The sequence below is a fragment of the Arabidopsis lyrata genome, assembly GCF_000004255.2.
Source record: "Arabidopsis lyrata subsp. lyrata unplaced genomic scaffold ARALYscaffold_4, whole genome shotgun sequence".
Taxonomy (NCBI): domain Eukaryota; kingdom Viridiplantae; phylum Streptophyta; class Magnoliopsida; order Brassicales; family Brassicaceae; genus Arabidopsis; species Arabidopsis lyrata.
This window is the reverse complement of record NW_003302552.1, coordinates 10,244,362-10,264,101: the sequence shown is the minus strand read 5'-3', so window position 1 is coordinate 10,264,101 and position 19,740 is coordinate 10,244,362. Positions and strand designations below refer to the sequence as shown.

General features: G+C 34.8%; 1 protein-coding gene across 3 annotated transcripts; it reads right to left on the bottom strand.

The window, feature by feature from the left end:
* Nucleotides 1-544: 544 nt before the first annotated feature.
* Nucleotides 545-14,599, bottom strand: LOC9316901 (proteasome-associated protein ECM29 homolog). 3 transcript variants are annotated; one of them, XM_021027060.1, is made up of 35 exons: nucleotides 14,202-14,599; nucleotides 13,744-13,911; nucleotides 13,565-13,654; nucleotides 13,151-13,287; nucleotides 12,978-13,068; nucleotides 12,786-12,868; nucleotides 12,532-12,638; nucleotides 12,014-12,166; nucleotides 11,548-11,612; nucleotides 11,182-11,269; nucleotides 11,013-11,091; nucleotides 10,821-10,929; nucleotides 10,635-10,694; nucleotides 10,401-10,519; nucleotides 9,569-9,947; nucleotides 9,274-9,458; nucleotides 9,119-9,191; nucleotides 8,227-8,377; nucleotides 7,981-8,144; nucleotides 7,530-7,865; nucleotides 7,228-7,395; nucleotides 6,852-7,145; nucleotides 6,160-6,336; nucleotides 5,602-5,865; nucleotides 5,111-5,209; nucleotides 4,846-5,030; nucleotides 3,571-3,906; nucleotides 3,124-3,277; nucleotides 2,914-3,024; nucleotides 2,516-2,683; nucleotides 2,254-2,380; nucleotides 1,756-1,914; nucleotides 1,568-1,680; nucleotides 1,429-1,488; nucleotides 545-867 (listed from the first exon to the last, which is right to left on the bottom strand). In XM_021027060.1, exons 1-35 carry the CDS (start codon nucleotides 14,385-14,387, stop codon nucleotides 676-678), a joined length of 5,430 nt encoding a protein of 1,809 aa, XP_020882719.1. In that variant the 5' UTR covers nucleotides 14,388-14,599; the 3' UTR covers nucleotides 545-675. The 3 variants fall into 3 exon arrangements, with proteins under 3 accessions (XP_020882719.1, XP_020882718.1, XP_020882720.1); XM_021027059.1 differs by having other exon boundaries at nucleotides 7,981-8,153; nucleotides 14,202-14,598; XM_021027061.1 differs by lacking the exons at nucleotides 13,151-13,287; nucleotides 13,565-13,654; nucleotides 13,744-13,911; nucleotides 14,202-14,599 and having other exon boundaries at nucleotides 7,981-8,153; nucleotides 12,532-12,633; nucleotides 12,978-13,067.
* Between the last annotated feature and the right edge of the window lie 5,141 nt (nucleotides 14,600-19,740).

Here is a 19,740-nt window from a genome sequence, read left to right as displayed (position 1 = left end):
GTGATGTATAGTCAGTTGGCCTTTTAGGGAGAGATATACATTGAACAGACTAAGCTGACAATATTTCATTTAAATTACCAACTTTGATCATTCAGAGATTTTGAAAGAAAAAGGAGCTGGAAGTGACTTTGCACATAGTTGAACAACTAAACACAATTCTTAAGATTTAGCTTTCTTCTCTGATTCAGATATATATAAAACTAATATCTTCTTGGTAACTACTACTTACCTCACTTTCTAGGACGGAATCCAAAAAAAAAAGAAATTACAATTACCTAAGGAGATCAATCGACTCGGAAGAGAAGTTCCATGTTTAATGGCCTCTCTCCTCTACAATAATCATACACTTAATTCGTAGTCGTAATGACTGCAAGCCACATGATCTCCTCACAAGGAATTGGTCAAGCTTCTAAGATTTGATCGTGATTTGCAGTTTTGCCATTCATAATTTTGCAGTTTGGGTTTTTGAGCTCAGCTCACAAACCTCGAATGTAAGAAGCAGATAGATTGGCTAAAAAAAAAAGCCGTGAAGAAATTGTAACCATCGGGGAAGAAAAGTAAAAACTTAGAAGATTATCTCCATGTGAACTTGTTGTACAAGTAAACAAAGACAGTAATTCGATTCCCATTTTATATCAATTTAAGGCATAAAACTAAAATATTTCCTGTGTTTGCTCAGTTTAACGAGGGGAGATTTGCAAGAGCATCCCTGGATTTTCTCAACAAAGACTTGGCTTCTTCACTCTTCTCGAGTTCAAGTAAAGAGACAACTTCAGCCTTGAAATCTACTTCCACGGGATGCAAAGACGAAACTGTGCTATACAGTTCGATGAGCTCGAGCAGGCATTGGGAAGCAGCTACATGAAACTGAGTTTTTTATGTCCAAAAACATTCAATTAGGATTTAGTTAAAAGACAAGATAGATATCTTGTGAAATTACTACACAAAACATTTGGTTTTCTTAATCATCATATTCTGGTCATGCAAACAATAGTATGAAGATCATCAAAACGAATCCAAAATGCAAACAACTGGTGGTAGGTGGAATCTTGTTGAATAAAATTACATAGATTCTATCGATAGTTGATTCAAATCTTCTGCTAATCGAAAGGACTAGACTGGACTTAGTTAAATCCACTCCTATACTTTGTCAAAACAATGGTTCTTTCCTTTTAGATAAAAACTCATCAAGCATGATAAACTAACTTGAGAAGAAGATACTCTAACTCTAAATGCAAGTATACTAGAAATAATTCATGACACTTTTCATCAAGCTACCCCGATTAAAACCTAATAAAGACATCCACTTTCAGCTATTAAGGCTATTCATGCCCTAATGATCTGTTCCGTGAAAAAAAAAAAAATACCAAATCACGAAATTTGTTTCATTTTTCATTGGAATTGAATACAAGCCAGAGAAGAACATACCTGTGCTATCTTCACAGTGTGAATGCATTCCAGTAGTTTAGGAACTAGTGAGTGAAATAACTGAAAAGCAAGCAGAAAACTTAATTTCCAGTTCAAATTATACACACGTGGGGTGATAACTGTCGATGTGATTAATTACCTCATGAACGAATTTTGTCGCATCACTAGGTGAAAGGTCATCCATGGAGTCTGTCCATAGACTCTGAAAACTTGAACAAAGCTTTCCCACACATGAAATTCCAGACATTTTTACTGCCAATGGAAAATCAGATTAGTAAAGGTAATCATAAGTTTACTGGAAGATGAAGTGAGAGAAGAAACCAGTACCAGTCCACAGAAAACCAGGTGATAAGGAAATTAAAAGAACATGAATCAAGTTTGCTTTCGCGCTAAGAATATCATCTATAGTTGCCACTTGGATGCAAGACTTGACGCATTCCATAATTTTTTCAAGTGGGACTTGTCCGTCTTCTCCGTTTTCTGATTCTGAAAACAAAATGTGGACTGTTCAGAGTACTGATACAAATTTCTGATGCTACATGACCTATCTCTTATATGAGCTATTCAACGAGGTAAGGGGTTTTCATTTCCTCGATCAACTTTCGGTTTATTGTTAAACAAGCAATGCTTGACGAGCATCTGCCTATTTCTACCCCAAATTTCCTAATCTAAGTTAATAATCACCCAGCTGGATGAGACAAAAACACAAGAACTAACAGTTACTACTCAACATATTAGGGATCCAATGTAACCACACAAATGATGCAAAAGTGTTATCAATCGAAGCATAAGACTAATGGGATTGTAGAGTGGTCGTGTAAGAACCTGTTTTGACAGTATCACTTGTTGCCTGAACTTGGGTGCTCGTTTTGACAGAGGCAGTACTACACATCTCATACAACATCGGGAAAACGGCATGGAAAAACTTTGGATCGCCAAAAGCTATTATGACCTGATAAATATAATCAAAATATTCACAGATCCACTAACCGAAATGCTGTGTAAGAACTGCATTATTAGCAGATTTAGATATCATGATTGATCTCAAAAAATTTGCATAGGAAGCCACAAATAGTCTTTTAGTTACCTTCTCCAGACAAGAAAAGGCTGACTCGCGATATGTCTTGAGTTTCTTTTTGCATGCAGAACAGATAAGACTCAAGATGGTAGTGGGAGTTGTTGGGTCCTCCATAGTTATTGCCACGTGGCAAGCGACTGAAAGAGCACCTAGGGCATCCAAAAGAGCATCCTTTCCCTGCAGTCAGAAGTATTGATTTGAAAAACTACTGCAACAAAAGTGCCTCTATACACACACCAGCTCTATCCATCCATAGGGACAAGTAAAGCAGAGCTGCAGCTCTTAATGGAGCAACAAAGATAAATCTTCTCTCGAAATTCAATTAATCTGCTGCTACGATATTTCAAATAACTTTTTGTGAACCTTCAAGGAAAAGGAAAATAAATATTAAATGAAACTTGTCCCACCTCCCATAATCGTCCAGGAATTTCATTGACAAGACATTGCAGCAATCTCTTGTGGTGTGGCGATAATGATTCACCCAAGACTTCAGCTAGTTTGCATATCGCCTTACCAGACTGAAAGAAAGTTTAAATCTTCTATGAGTAAAACAGCGGAAATATAATTAAGAAACAATGAAGAGAGAAAACTGGCACGAGAAAGATAAAAAAAGTTGCCTTTTTCTTGCTTGCCCATGATGATGATGTGATGCTCTCGCAAATATGATTCACAATTTCTTGCAGAAACAACTGTAGTGTGACCCTTTCACCACTTGTGATATCTTCCCACACCTCCTCAAAGAGACTCGAAATTTGTTTTTCATCCTCAAATCTGAAATTTATAGTCACAGTAAGCTTCTCATGTATTCTCAAATAGAAGGAAAGAATTTTGATTTTATAAGGAGTTTCTTAGGCTAGGGAAAGGTTTTAAAGATGGGACAAAACAAATCTGCCAAATATTTGCAAGAGAAAAATATACCATGTGACCCAAATTGCAAAATACTCTTCGGATCTTACTTGGGGACGGTATTTGAACATGATATCAGTCATTTTCAGATTTCAAGTTCCTTGTGTAAAATATATCACATGCATCAGACTCAGCAGTATGCAGTTACAATGGTTTACCTGGAAATAAATATAGCTGGAACAATAGCCGACTGGTGACTGCTCATAATATCAGAAGCTGTAGATGAGAAGCTTTTGAAAAGACTCGCACATGCGATCTGGGAGCTTCTATCACCAGAGTGCAGAGCTGCAGTTTCTTCGATTAAGCTTTGAGCTTGAGAGGGGCTAGAATACTTCAATACAATGCCACAAGCACTCGAAAAGGCACGTTTTGCAGAAGAACTTTTCTCCTCCTTGGCAACAGGAAACAAAAGTTTTAGCAGCATTCCAGTGAACGGCTTTATCTCGGTACCGACTTTTTGAACTAGCAATGAGATAAAGCTGGCAACACCAACCCTGTCAAGAAAAATGAAATTTTCAAAAATTATCAACCTCTACAATTTGATTACATGAAATCTAATAAAATGAGACAAAACTCCTACACTACGCTTAAAGCAGTTACACGAGTCTATTGAGACCGTCTGCATTCATGACAAATGGAGGAGAAGGTATGGAATTGTGTCACTAATGTTAAACCAATTGGATGGTTAAAGAAGTTAAACAAGTCCAGTGAAGCAGTCAGAGTTCATGAAGATGAGCGACAAGGTATGGAATTACATCACTTATATTACACCAATTGAATGTTTAAAATTACTTAGCCTACCTTATGTGAATTCACTTCTCTCTCGAGAACTTTTTACAAGTCACAAAAAGAATCATATTCCCTATTTAATTCCCTATTATTTTGGGGGGCGTTTAGATGGCAGAGACAGGACACTGTTAAAAAATAGCTTATCATATGACATCTGGTATGCTGTTGATCTCCTACTTCTAAGATATATACTGTCAGATTCTCAGCAAAGATATCCACAGTAGCAATGACAAAAGGCTACACAAATAAAAATACCATACTCCATAAATCACGTGAATACATGTAAGCTAGTAGGAAAAAGAAATAGAAAGGTGATAGACAAATTTCGAAACATAGTTCACTTTATTTGATCAGAGTAAAAGTTAAATGATGAACCAAACAAAAGAAAATGATGGCAAACCAATAAACATGCAGTAACTACTAACATTGTCATGATCTTTGGCCACTACTAATAAAAAGCTTACTTTTTGTAATGCAATTAATTTGACAAGGGATTCTTTTTACCACAATCTCAAGTTCTCTTACCTCTATAAAATTCCGTAGTAAACAATATTATCGGCCAAAACCCAAACAAGAAAGATAGTCTCAAGTAAAAAATTTAGATGAATCAGTTCGTTACTTATATAATGTTTTAAATAACTGACCTCGTATTGAGGCCAACACCACCCCGAACAAGTTGCGTGAGACGAGGGATCAATTGATCAAGTGATTCAATATCCACTATATTAATACACAGATCAAGAGTTTCCCACATTGGAGAGCCTTTCGAGATTGAAATTCGTAAATTTTCAAGTTTCTCTGTTTCTATGCCAATATTGGCAGCATGCAACTGAAACATGAAAAAATTATATTTAATACGATTTCAGGAAGGTGAAGATTCAAACTGAAGTTGCTGACAGTAAATGATACCTCAACATAGTTAAGTCCTTGGTCTTCAAGACTAGACAAACTTTCCAACATACAGCAAACTAGGTCGGACAAATGTGGACGGAGGGCAACTCCTGCACCCTGCAAACAGAAACAAATAGCAAAAAATCACTTAGAGGATCATAAATATTTCCGTGGAGGGCATTCAGTTGATCAAAACTAGCAAGTATTTTTAACATGTTACGTGATGCATAACAGGTACAGAAAATGAAATCATATACAGTTCATATTGATTAATTATTTCATGTTTGTAGTCAAACTGAAAGAACAAACCAACACAAGGTTAAGTTCTGCAATCTAGGTTTACTGATTACTCAACTGTATTGAAATAAAATTAAAATGTACCAATACCAATGTCACCAGAATAATCTCTGAGAAAAAGGCATGATATGGAAATATACTACCAGGAGACAAATTGGTCTTATATGAGCACAACTCTCTTAGATCATCAATCTACCAAAGTTAGGGCTAACCTTTGCAAGCTTCATAACAACTCCAATTGAAGCCTTACGTACACTGGTGACTTTACTCATTATTCCTTCTGAAAGCAAAAAAGGAAGAACAATATCCATTGCTTGTTTTGCATCTGCTAGTTCGGTAAGCGTGACATCACAGATCCTTATCGTTAAGGATGTCACAGCACGACATAACTTATCACCAGCATTTCTCACAGTCTCTTTAATGTCATCCATAGCTCGGAAGGCAGCTATCCATAGTTTTTTCAAATGCTCCTTGACCTTTTAATAACATAAAGGCGTGCAAAAAGAATACAACTTAGAAAATCTGATAGACCAACAATGTTTACATACAAGATAGAAACAACCACGAAGCTGGGGGAATATATATATCCTATACTTCACTACAAGCTGGTTCAGGATGCCAATGCAGTATGCAGAGCCGAAGCACTAGAACCAGTGTTCAAGATATGGAGTTTAAGTTCATACATGCACTAGAATTTACCGATGCAGTATGCAGAGCCGAAGCAACAGGAAATTTCATTTAAATTGTCTATTAGAATAAGAAGATCCCACCTGGTCAAATTTCCGCCCTTGAATAATATCAGCAAGGGCCAAACAGGATGCCTCACGGGAGCGCCAAAGCCGTGAACCACATTGTACTAGCAGATCATCGAAGATGTGATTCAAATGTTCATCGACAGCTTTCTTAGGGTCTTGTATCAGTGCTTTCCAAATGTGTGCCATCGCATCCTGCCAAGATTACATGAAAAGTAGCAATTACTAAAAGAAGCAAACAAACGCTATGGCAACCTTTTATGACAAGATGAACCGCCGGGCAGGAGTAAGTGATATCACTTATACAGCTATAATTTTGGTGGTTTCATGTAAAACAAAGGGGCTTAATTCAACAAAAGAAAAAACAAAGAAAAAACAAAGAAAAAAGATACATGACTAAAGTGATTTATGCAGCTTGTAGAAGTGCAACAGCTAAATATTTCTCGTGTTAAACTAGAACAATCTACTTACTTATATACAGGAAAGAAAAAATGCTTTTCAATGCTAGAAATGGTGTCACTCAGTTCAATTTAAACAAGCCAATTTTTAGTCGCGAGACCAGTGATAAATATATAGCTTGGATACACTGAAATAGACTAACAGCACAGACTGAACAATGAAATAATGAGCATTTTAAGATGAATAGGGCCCCTGATTGAATAACGCCAGCCAAATACCAGATCAATATTCCGAAAACATAGAAATCCTACCTGCACATTTTTGTCAGGATCATATTGGTAACGAATCAACCTCGGAATCAACAGTCGCAAATGTGGTCGAAGAGCATCTCCTGCTTGCTTGGCTATCTTGGAGAACCCAAAAGCAGCTCCTCTCTTTGAGTTAAGAGAAGCTTGGTGATTGGCTAAGTCCATAAATTTGTAAATTAAATCAGGTTGCCCCATTTCATTTGCAAGATTACAAAGCTCCTTGTAAGTGCTAATCTTCCCTCCACTGGGACTCTCACCGATAGTTCCCTCTTGAAACACTTCAGACTCCTCAACAAGCTGGATAACAAAAATTCTTGAGGAACAAATACAAAAACTGAAGTACCTGAAGGAAGGAAGGACCTAGATGGATAGATTTTACCTTTATAGCTCGTTTTCTTTTGCTTGTGCCAGTTAGAGTATTTACCAGAGCATCTACCAGGCTTTTCTTCATTGATGCATCACCAAGTTCATAGATGATGCTCATGCCCTGGGATGCCAGCTCCTGTGTAAGTTCATTCTGGTCACCTAACAAATGTGAGAAAGCTTCCTGCGAAAAAATATTTTAGTTAAACAGCGGTTTGTAGAAGCTTCGATAAATTGTGGAGTTGATTTTGCTTATAGTTGTGATGGTGCAGGGGCGGGTTACAACAGCAAAGAATCTTCCCATTACCGCTCGCTAACCTGGATTTTAGGAAGCATTATTTGGATTGATGGCTGCTGGCCACAGTACATGGTCAAAGACAGCATCCACACAGTTCCAGCACATCGTTCCTCCTTCCTGCTACTATACAGAAGAGTGTCAAAGAGTTTTCCAGTAATTGTTTCTCTGGTTATGGTATGGCTATCTTCCTCAGTATCAGTTTTGACATCAGACAAAGATTTAACTTCTTTCATCAGAAAATTTGAGTCCGTCGAAAGAGAAGTATAATTAGTTTTCAGAATCATATCAGCAGTAACTGGTACACCACCCCAGAGGAAAGATAGCGCCTCACCCGCAGCAAACAAAATTTCTTCAGCCTGGCCACCAACAAATGTACAAAATTTAGAGGTTTACTCAGCTCTACTTGAATTCTTCCGGATCTAATAATAAGGACAGAGGGCAGTGGCTTTGCGAACAATATTACAAACCCACCTTTGACCGTGAAAGGCTAAATAAAAGATCAAGCGCTATTTTCAAGTGCGAAGATGACGTTTCATTTGAACAGATATGTCCAAGAGAAAGAGCAATTTTCTGAACTGATTTTATATCATCACCAGAGAGTAGCTTGCTCAATCTTTCTTGAAGAACTTCCAGCACTTGAGTCCCTGATAGAGCACGTCAGTCAATCAACTGAAAACTCGCATACATGTTACAGACAAGCTCTTGGAATAAACTGACCTGGACTAGAATCATTAACAAGAAGAGGTAATGCGCCACAAATCCCAATATGACCCAAAGCTTCCATAGCAACAGAAGCCAGTGGTGCAGTCTCTAAATTAACAACATCCCCCAAACATTTAACCGCATTTTGAGTAACTGCTTCAGAAACCTGCTTCACGGAAAATCCTAATCATGATACTATAAAATATTAAAAATATGTAGCCAATTCAAAAACAGTTGTAAACATGTGTTAAGCTGGAATGTGATTTAACATTAACACAGAAGATTTAGCCCGTGATTGGTTGGTGTCAATATTTACAGACAGACAAGTGCAGATTATCAATAAATATCACATTTGACTGACATCCACTAAAACGGAATCCAAGATGAATCAAGACACCTGAAGTAAGACATATCGGACTTCTGCATTAGCTTTTTATTGATCTCAAGCAAATTTTGAAAGGTGGAATGGAGACAACAAATGAGACGAAAAAAAAAGGAACAGCACCTCCATAATTGTTCAGTAATTCGAAGGCAAGAAATGCCAGAGGGAGTAGTGTATTCACCAAAATTACCAACCAATGTCAACATATACTTACTTTCTTTTTCCAAATTGCAAATAAGTTCTTTTCAAATGACTTATTAGTATTACTATGTGAAGTAAGCTACCTCCTATTTGAAAAATGTTCCTAACCAAAAGAGCTTCGATGTTAATGTTAAATACGCGACTTAGTATGTCCAAGTAACTAAATAGTCAAGAATAGGCAGTAACTGTATCTAGGTGTCATATCACAAGCTAATTAGATGCAATATAAAAGGAGACACATGCAGTATTCAGATTCCTAGAACCAAGGATTCCACCATACTTATGATACAACCAATGAGTTACAAAAAAATCACACTAACTTACAGTGGGGATTCTATGTAAACAGTGTGCTGAAACAAATCCTACAGCGCATAATCCCCCATGCTGTGCCTCAAACCTAAGAAAGCAGGAGGTTAGCTCTAAGAATTCTGCAACCAGAAGCCTTGTTGTAATCAGATTCTAAAAGAAGTGCACAACACCTTAACTTCTGCGGTTGGGAAATTGAAGATATCAATTCAGAGAGCAAGGAACATGATTCAGCATCAGACAGAGCACAGGATGCCATTCCGAGTAATCGTGATACAGATTCACGAGTACTCAAGTCTGTATGACTAAGCAGACTTCTTAGCCACACAATTTTTCGGGAAAAGTAAAGTTCAACCATCTTCACACAAAGAAAAAAAATGAAGGTGAGTGGCTTAACTTAAAAGAGATTTGAACTGCTATAGAAAATGGGAGAATTAAAAGGATGAAGAATTATTTTAGAAAGCATACCTCCGGAAGGTAAGAGCCAACTGAAACCAATGCTTTAGAAGCACAAGCATGCAGTTCAGCCGAACCTTCGAATGCCAAGGAATGTTCCAACAAAGAACACATTTTTTGTGCCGAATCCAAAAATTCAGTCCCTACTGCCTGAGTATTGCTCTCCTCCATCTCTAACTCAAAACACTTCACTAAAAACTTTATCATGACCAGATATACTTGCGAGGGAAAGAGAAGCTTCTGGCTTCTCATTTCTGAAGAATCTACCAGTTTTGGCTGTTGCTTGAGAATGTACTCCAGCATCTCATTAAATTTTGGGTATTTATGGTCATGATTAGAGACTATACTGCGACCTTCTTCTTTCAGAAAGAGTCCTTCAAGTGCTATTTCCCTGAAAGCAGAAAAAATGAATAAGTACACATCACTTCAATGTATAGCAAGAACAAGAATCAAATGAAGCATTGAAGATTATGTCATGATGGATCCACGGATGAGGATGTTTAAGTATGAAAGTCATTTCTTAATATCATAGAGGTTTTGGTAGTCCGTCAAATGTCTAACCTAAGACAGATTGAACTCACAAATGTGCTACAAACTTAGAAGGAATAGATCCCAATTTGAATACCCTCCATTCGTGTGTGGGTTGCTAGGGCGTTTCATGTGTTGGTTTCGATGTCAGCTTTGATATATTATAAAATATGTGTACATATAGGGCGAATCCATCGGGAGAAAAAAAAAAACTGAATTGGAGAGCGTTCTTCAGAAACAGTCAACATACATTTAACGCAATTCACCATGCCACAGTCACAACAATAAGCAATGAGATACAATAAACTTCCTGTACCTTATATCTAGCTTCGGATCTGCTGCGCTCAGCATGCAAATATAGAGACTTGGACAATGTTGTGAATTATACAAAGAAGTTGCCCATCGCAAAGCACAAAAGCGAGCTTCATTTTGTTCCTGGTCAATATAAGCCATAAAGATACTAGATTTTATAAACCCCTGATACTTTGGTAACAAAATCATCTTGAAATAGTATACAAAAAGAGAGGAAAAAAGAAAAGAATATACATACCGCAAGAGAATTTGCTAGTAGAAGCACCTCTAAGTCTCTGAGAATATTCTCTGGGGCGTCCTAAAGAAACAAATACCAATACTGACATGGTGAGCCACCAAATGAATGCAAAAACTAAAAGAAAATCATAAGGACCAAAATAGAAAATGAATGATAATTTGTCGACATAATGTTAAAGTAGCACACCTTGTATGCAGCAGCAAGAGAAATTATTGCCTCCTGGATGGTTGAACGAAGAGATTGGGTTTCTAACTTCAGCGCATCAAAAAGACGAACAGCCATTTCAGTCTTTTCTCTGAAAGTTAAGTTTACAACAAACAAAATGTGCGTTAAATGACATCAAAATAAGTGTAGGGCAGAGAAGAGAGAAGTCCTTACCTAAAAAGCTGGGGCAAACGTTGTGCAAGTAAACCAATAGCTTGAAAAGAAAATATTTTGGTCTCCCTTGATAGAGCATCTGAATGAAAGCATGTAACATATCTACTTAAATTCTCATTTGAACACTTGCATAAGGAGACTCGCGACTTTTTTCTTATAAAAAGTTGACCTGTTTCTGAGCCTGTAGAACCATCAAGCATTTTTAGAATAGCATTCAGTATAACAGGTCCCATAAGTTTCAACTGATCTATCTTCCCCTGCATTTTAAACAAGTCCAGTGATGTAAGCATAACATACTCAGAAACAAAGACTCTCAAGACCAAACAAAAAGAAAAGAAAAAAAAAAAAGAGAAAGGCCATTGTCGGTATGGTCCTCCATGGAATTTTCCATTAAAACATCTACGATTGAGTTGAGCAGATAATATTTGAGTTATTTCTTCACAAAAAGAATAAATAGATATTTGCGTTCATACTGTCTGCTTTTACACAAAACAAACATAACTGCAGGCTGAGGTATAGAAGAATATATCTTTACATGCTTAAAAACCCACACGGTGAACTCCATTCCCATTTGCTTTAGCCTTAAGGTCGTTCCACTTCCTGTCCCATCAAAACAAGTAGATAGCGAAAACACTAAGTAATCAACATGAAAATTAAATAAAGAAACCAACAGGTAGTTTAATTTTTCTTTTAACTGCACCAAGCGACAAAAGAATTCATTGATCCTTCATAATAGAATCCTCTTAAAAGAGAAAGTAGCGTCATGAACAAGCCAAATGATTCTTCTAGTCAAAGCAGATACCATTTACTTTTTCTTAAAAGCTTGCAATGTCTGCCGTGCAATCAATTTGTATGAATTAGATTGACTATAAAAAACTTACAAAGAAACCATATATATTCATTATCTAACTAAACTGACATACATACAGACCATGGTCACAGAAAAAGTTTACCATTATACAGTTCAGTTTAAAAGTATATCATATATTAAACCAACATACCATACATGCAGCCAAATATGCACTGCAATGTTGCAGGAAAACTATTTGCAGCTGCAATGGACCGACAGAAACCAGACATGAGCTTCATTTTCAAGGATATATTTCCTGGAGCTACATTATGTTCCGGAGCAACATTTTCAGTGCCTGTAGTGCCTGCGTGCATATCAATTTGATGAGTGGCAATTCAGCATGGACAAAGGAAGACAAATGAAATTCCCAAACACGAGAAGACACCATCAGCACTCCAGATCTCCCAAAGTTTATATGAATCTGTTTCCACATCAGACATGGCAAATTTGCAATAGTCTGCATACTAGATGGGGAGCTCTAGTCATGCCATCCACAAGTAACAAAAGAGAACTTATTTTCAACTATTTAAACTAGCAGAAGACATTGACTTGATTCTATATGCTAGAAATAGCTTAAGTAATATCATTGTTAAGCTATTCTGAGAATATATATATAATTTGAGTGTCCAAAAATCTCATCAAAATGTTGAAAAATCAAAGATTACGTACCATTGAATAGTATGAACAGTCTGTTTATCAACTTGGGATCATCCAAATTTGTTCCAGAAGCTATCTTTTTTAGAAGCTCTTCCCCTCTCTTAGCTACAGGTTCTTGACTTGAATGAATTTTCACCAACAAATCCATACCAACTCTCAGAGACATGAATAGTAGATATAAAGTGCACGAAGGGTAGTGATAAAATAGTATATCATGTCATGTGATAATAACAAAGCATGTCATGCGGCGAAAACACAAAGCGTACCTATCCACTGATGCAGCAATGTACAATGGATATACAGATTCACCAGGCAGGTCCATGGTTCCAATGACATTCAAGATCCCCAACTGCTTAAGAAATTAATCAATTTTAGAAAATGGTAGTTCTTAGTGACCAATGTATAGCTTGGCAGCTATAGAACCCAGAAAGAGATAAATTTGGAGTTAAATAACAGACCTTTCGTTTTGTAAGTATGTCTCCTTTTAATGCTTGTTTTCCGATTATACGATTAACTTGAAATACTGAAAGCCCAGGAGAAGATCCACCTCTGAATTATAAGGTCGAGCAACTCTTCTTAGATGCAATAATAACACAAGACGGTCGAACAATGCTCAAAATGGATTCCATACCCTTGAGAAGATGGTTGATACAAAAGCATATGAAGGCAAAAATCCAGAAACAAGTCTTTATCCTGAGAAGTAATCAGAGATCTATACTTCGCAGAGACATCATCACTGATCTTGCTTGCATGACATTCTCCAATGACCTGGAAACCAACCAGTTAAAATTTGAGGATATTGTAAGGCAAATTATTGTATGAAGTGCAAATAGATTTTTTTTTTAAATTGTTATCTATCCAATGGTTTTCTCCTGCGTTTTATAATACGCAGCACTAGCCACTAAAAAGAGAAATCCATAAAATAGGGGAAAAAAAAATGCAAAAGGATCACACAAACAACAGCACGAAGAAAAAATAAAGCAAACATATAGTGGTCATAAAATAGATATCCAAATTCACACTAAAGGAGGAGCTGAGAGACCACCTTAATAGCAATTCTCAAAATAATCTCTTGATGCTGCTTAGGAAGCTTCGAAACATTCTCCAGTGTACTAGGTGCAATTTCCTCCCTTTCCTATTAAAACTCAACAGAAATCAGTCCTCTCATTTCCACAGTAGCAACAAGCAAACGCAAATTCCAACAAGTAATAAGATGAACCAAACCTTGTCAGGAGCTCGTTCAAAAGCCATCTCAACATAGACAATAGCAAAGTTCCTAACCATAGGAGCAGCAGCAGGATCGGTGTACAATTTCCATAAAGCCAACAAAGGCAAACCAATTTCATGCTGATGCTTCACTCTCTTGTTAACATGACTCAGTATCTCAAGAACCTGCCAAAATGATAAATAAACACGCACTGAGACTAGAATTTTGCCCACCCTAATTTCTATAACATTCCAGTAGGATTAATTCAACATATAACAACTTTTCCTCGTACGCTTCAAAATCATCAAACACTAAATTCAATAGAAGAGCAAATTCTCGTACTGAGACTCAAATTCATGAGTTCACCACCAATTTCTATAAAATTCAAGTAACATATAACAACTCTTGCTCGTAAAATTTGAAATCATCAATCAAACACTAAATTCAGTGGAAGAGCTCGTAATCTCTGACTTGCCTTGTTGCGAACAACTGGAGATTGAGAAGATAGAGAAGATATGGTAAGAGGAAGGAGGTTAGAGACTAGGGATTCGAGCTTGGAATCGTCGCAAAGAGCGAGTCTCGTCAGCATCCGATCGAGCATTTCCTCCAATTCACCGTCCGATTTGGAGATTAACGAAGAAGAAGATGAAGAACCTGCCATAGCTAATCTCCGAATTTCTGGAGTTGCAGAGATTTATCAGTGCTTCTTTGCTTCTTCTTCGGTTCTTCTCTTCTTATGCTTTTCCTTAGTCCCTCCCGTCTTGGCGGCCAAGAGAACTATGGCTGATGCAAACGGCGTCGTGTTGTATCCCATCTCTAATAAGAAGACTAAAGATTCCCTTAGGCATATTGGGCCTTATGTTTCACATTACAGCCCAGCCCGTCCGACCCAAGAAAGCATGGCGTGTGCGTAACATGTGTATTATTACCACATGAACACTATGTTAGACATCTTGTTGTTTTGAGTAATTTTAGCTGTGTTTATAAGGTAGAAAATTAAGCTTCCGTAGGAACTTATATGTGGTAAGTTAACAATTTACCTTTTTTTTTTTTGTTTTTTTCATGAGGATAGAGATGATAGAAGAGTTAGAGAAGGTGGCTAACCTCAATATACCAAAAGGACTTGGCTAGTAAAGAAGATAAGAACTAATTGGTTGATGTCATCTCTTGGATAAGGTAAAACTCTTTTGTCTCCCTGCTCTATTTCTGGAAAACTGAAATGTTTTATGTTTTTGCTTGCAGTTTGTTGGAAAAGTTTCTTAAAGAGACTCGTGTGAACACAACTTTCATCGTCAACGATTCAGTTATCATGAGTCCCTTGGGAAAATGTCACGGATAAAACAATGTTTTGATAGAAATATTCTAGTTTAATATCGATAAACGTGAGGTAGGTAGAAGATGATGATGTATTTGACTTGACACACTTCTTTTCTTTGAATGTTGACTTATCATACACTACAGTACTGGACTGTAGCTCTACATTGGTTACAACGAATTGAATAATCCTGACTTTCAGCGGCATCATTTAGGAGGAACATATGTTATTGTTTCGTTTCGTTCGAATATCTTTAGGATGAACGAATTTCTAAAAATCAATTATGTTTAGCTTCTTTCAATTTTGATGTAACAAACTTTAAATTGCATAATCCGATTTAGATTGCTATGAGTTGTGAAAAAGTAGTGATCCTTTGATTTTTTTCGGTGTGATCTACTTCAGCTTTATATGTTCCTTTTAAAAAGTGACTTCTCCTTTGTGCAACTCTTATGTCATGGATCATATATGTACTATACTTTGATCAAGTATATATAAAAGCTAAATGATGTAGGTATTGATTCTGTCATATTTATCAATCATTGTTTATTGGCAGTGACATTATAAAGTCGATATTTGAAAAACTTTACTGTATTAGTCGGATCAAGAATGAAACATGAAACATATATATGAAAATTGATCAACTCTCTACACATGAGTGACACGTCATCTAAAACTTTACTATATTACTCTATAGGCCGCCACGTGTCCACAAAATTAATGAAACAAAAAATATTTAGTGCCTTAATCTTTTCATCTTCTCATGTAATATCAAATCATCCAATGCCTATACAAAATATCAAGGAATTACTATGGAGAACTCCATTCATCAAAGAAGGTAAAAATATTTTCTTTTTTTGGTTTAACGTGCTTATTCATCTTTGCATTAAGGATTCAATTTCATCTGTCACAAAGGTGAAACCTCTATAATTCAATCAACACTCTATCTCTAATATCCCATAGTTGCATCAGCAAGTATTTTCCCATTGTAATCAGTTCTACAAAATATGGTTAAATGATATAAATATAGAATCATAAATTTACTATTTATTTATTAATGTCCAGCATTCATCATACTGAATTGGGGTTTTGTTAAACAATGTGTTATAAAAGGAAAAAAAAAATAACAATATTGGCAAGAGAATAGGGTTGTCTCATTCATAGACCTAATTATTAAACATCGTTTTGAGATTTGATTACTTTTGACTTGAAAATCTACACGTTTAGTATATAATCAAATTGAAAAAAACAAATAAAATAACATCACAATACTTCAAATATGCCTAAGCATTGTAGGTAGTCTTCTCAACCAATGTTTTTAGAAATCAGATATTTAGAAATAAAACATTAAGAATGATGAATATAGAAAAACCTGCAGCGTATTCACCTAGTTTTACTAAAAATAGGTTTATGGGATAACGGGGCAATGGATAGATAAAGCTAAAATAGGATTACAATTTAAAGCAATGCCGGTCTAGTTTTTCCAAATTTTCTTGGTTGTCCTACATACAACTAAGAAGTTGGGTCTTTTTGCTAATGTATTTTTTTCTTTTTTGAAAAGTTAACATAAAAAAGGGAAAATCCCAATTAAAACATCAAAATTGAAACATTTTTCCAACTAAAACCTCAAACTTTTTTCGTTCCCATATAAAACCTCCAAATTGAATTTTTTTTCCCAACTAAAACCTCCAACTTTTTTCGTTCCCAAGTAAAACCTCTAACTAATTAATTTTCTCGAAAAAAACCTTTAAATCGTCAAATATGTGCCTGATCAATGATTAGCTAATTGTAAACAGCTTTTAACGATATTTTTCCGTCTATTTAGTTTTCAAAATTCGCATGTGTTAGTTACTATGGAAAAGATGAAAGTCTTAATTACGAACCCTATAATACATTTTTTCTAATTCTTAGGGTTCATACAAAATTTTAGAAACTAATAAACGAAAAATAGATATCATCAACGACTATTAACTATTCCGAACGAAATTACCAGCGATCATTGGTCAACTATTGATCGGACTCAAGTTTGACGACTTGAAAGTTTCTTTAGAGAAAATTCATTCGTTAGAGGTTTTAATTGGGAACGAAAAAAGTTAAAGGTTTTAATTGGGAAAAGTTTTGAATTTGGAGGTTTTATATGGGAACGAAAAAAGTTGGAGGTTTTACATGGGAAAATGTTTCAACTTGGAGGTTTTTTCTGGGATTTTCCCTAAAAAAAAATAGTGCCTAAAAATTTGAAATCCTAAGTGATTTCTTCCTTTGCTTATGTGTTAAACGAAGTCTTAAAAGTAAACTTATAGAGGTTTTAATGGGACATTTGGTAGATATTCTTTCTTTCTTAATTCCATCTTGATGGTCTGTTTCTTTTTTTCTTCGTCAATGAGTTATAAAAGCCAAACAGATTGGACAATATTAATTTGCAAGACAATCCATCATTTAAACCTAAATATTGGTATGAGGAATATTTTTTTTAATAGTCGTTAGTGCAAAGTATACTAATTCTATTGTTCATTACCTTTTCATTTAAAGGTTTAGCTAGTTAGTTGGATACATAGTTTGGATTAGTTTGTTAATATAGCCATCTATAAAGTTTCTGTACACAACAAGTACAACTGTTGGTCTTAGTGCGTAAAACACGACTATATTAATGGTGAGGGCCACTAAGATGGTGTAAGAAGCTTTTTCCAGCTTGTCCCAATTTATCGGCGCCAAATTGTTTTGTCATTCCTCGTGAACTTTTAGAATCGAAAGACCTTAAGCTACATAGATTGAAAAAAGTAAGAGTCTCTCTGTTATCGAATATATGATACCGCTTCCCAGCTGTACCAATGTGTGTGGGCTTGATTGTAGGTTATGCGCTTATGTTGGTTACATCTAGCATCAAAAGCCTCTCAATTGCGGTACACTAGATATATGTACTAAAGCGAGATCATAAACTCATTTTCGTTGAGGAACCCATTGTAGTTTGTATCTGAAATCCTGATGAAGTGGCTTAGATGCAATCCTCTGAGATTGATATTTAGCTCCCGTAATGCATTTATCACTCCCACTTTCTTGATTTTATATCGCTCATATCAATATTTATATACACAAAACGACACTAACAATTGTAGGCTCTCTGAAGCTTCACATCGAAACTGAGTGCTCCTAACTCGAGATCATCGTCATTGTTGGCCATTGGAAGAAGACTAGAATCATGGAAAAATCGGTGGCTTGGGATAGTGAATTAGGGTTTTTTAAATCTTTTATTCAGATTTATGTTTTAAAAGAGGAAATTAGTTAAATAGAATTTACTGAAATATAGATTTTTTATCTTATAAAACACAAGTCACTTAGATGGTAAAAATCTGACACATGCATGGCATTGTAACTCGAATAAAAGAAAAATAATAAAACTAAAAATCACTTATATTATAGAGACCTTATATTATATATACAAGCTGGTTGTATAGAATTTTCATAATCCAAAATTTAGTTTTAGTGTTGTTTTTTGTTCAAAAACTTAACTAAAGATAAGTGAAAATACATTTAAAAAAAATATTTAGTGATACACATATTGTTACGTAATATCTAGTGGCAATTATAAGTATATGAAATATTTTTAAGAACATCAAATCAATTAAAAAGCTTCACTACTAAATAATTTTCTTACTACAACTGTTATAAATATTTAAAACAAAAATAAAAATTAGACCAAAAAAGATCAAGTTAAAAACAAAAAGCAAAATATAAGCAATTTTTTTTATACATATTAGATAAGAACTACATATTAAATTTATTTATTTTATATAATTAATTGGATGCTCATAAAATAATTAACGTAAAATTTTGTTTGTTTCCAAGATTAGCAAACACTTTGATAAATGGAAATTTCTATATTTATCCTATACTAATATTTGGGAAGTACATCCTAAGGATCATAACGTTGATTTTGTAAAAAATTACAATATATGCCATTAGAGAATTCTAATCATAATTATTTTATTTCATGTCACTAATATATATTAACGGGTCAACGGGTTAAATAGGTTTAAAGATATTAAAGAGATTTTTTTTATATATAATTCGAATTTATAAAAAAAAATTATATAATTCGAATTTATAAAAAAAAAAAGTTATTTTGAATTATAGTAATCATATATTACCGTTCTAAGTTATCAGTAAATTATGCGAAAATATTATTCAAAATGTTATATACTAATCCATTATTCGAAAATGTTATTGAAAATGATATATCATTGATTTTTTTTATATAATTCGAATTTATAAAGAAAATGTTATTTTGAATTATAGTAATCATATATTTCCAAAATATTATTGAAAATGTTATATACTAATCCATTATTCGAAAATGTTAGCGAAAATGTTATTGAAAATTGAAAATGTTATTGAAAATTGAAAATGATATATCATGTACATCCTATAAGTTGTAACGTTGATTTTATAAGAAATTACAATATATGCCATTAGAAATTTTTAATCATAATCATTTTAATTTCATGTCACTAATATTAACTAATTCATTAAAAAACGGGTCAATGGGTCATACGGGTTTAAAGATATTAAAAGATTATCTAATATATAGGAGGCCAATCAAAAATATAACAAACATGAATTTTGTTTAGGTACAAATAATTTGTAATCATACAACGAAATTTAGTATAGATTTTAAAATATTTTCTTAACTAAACTATACTAATTA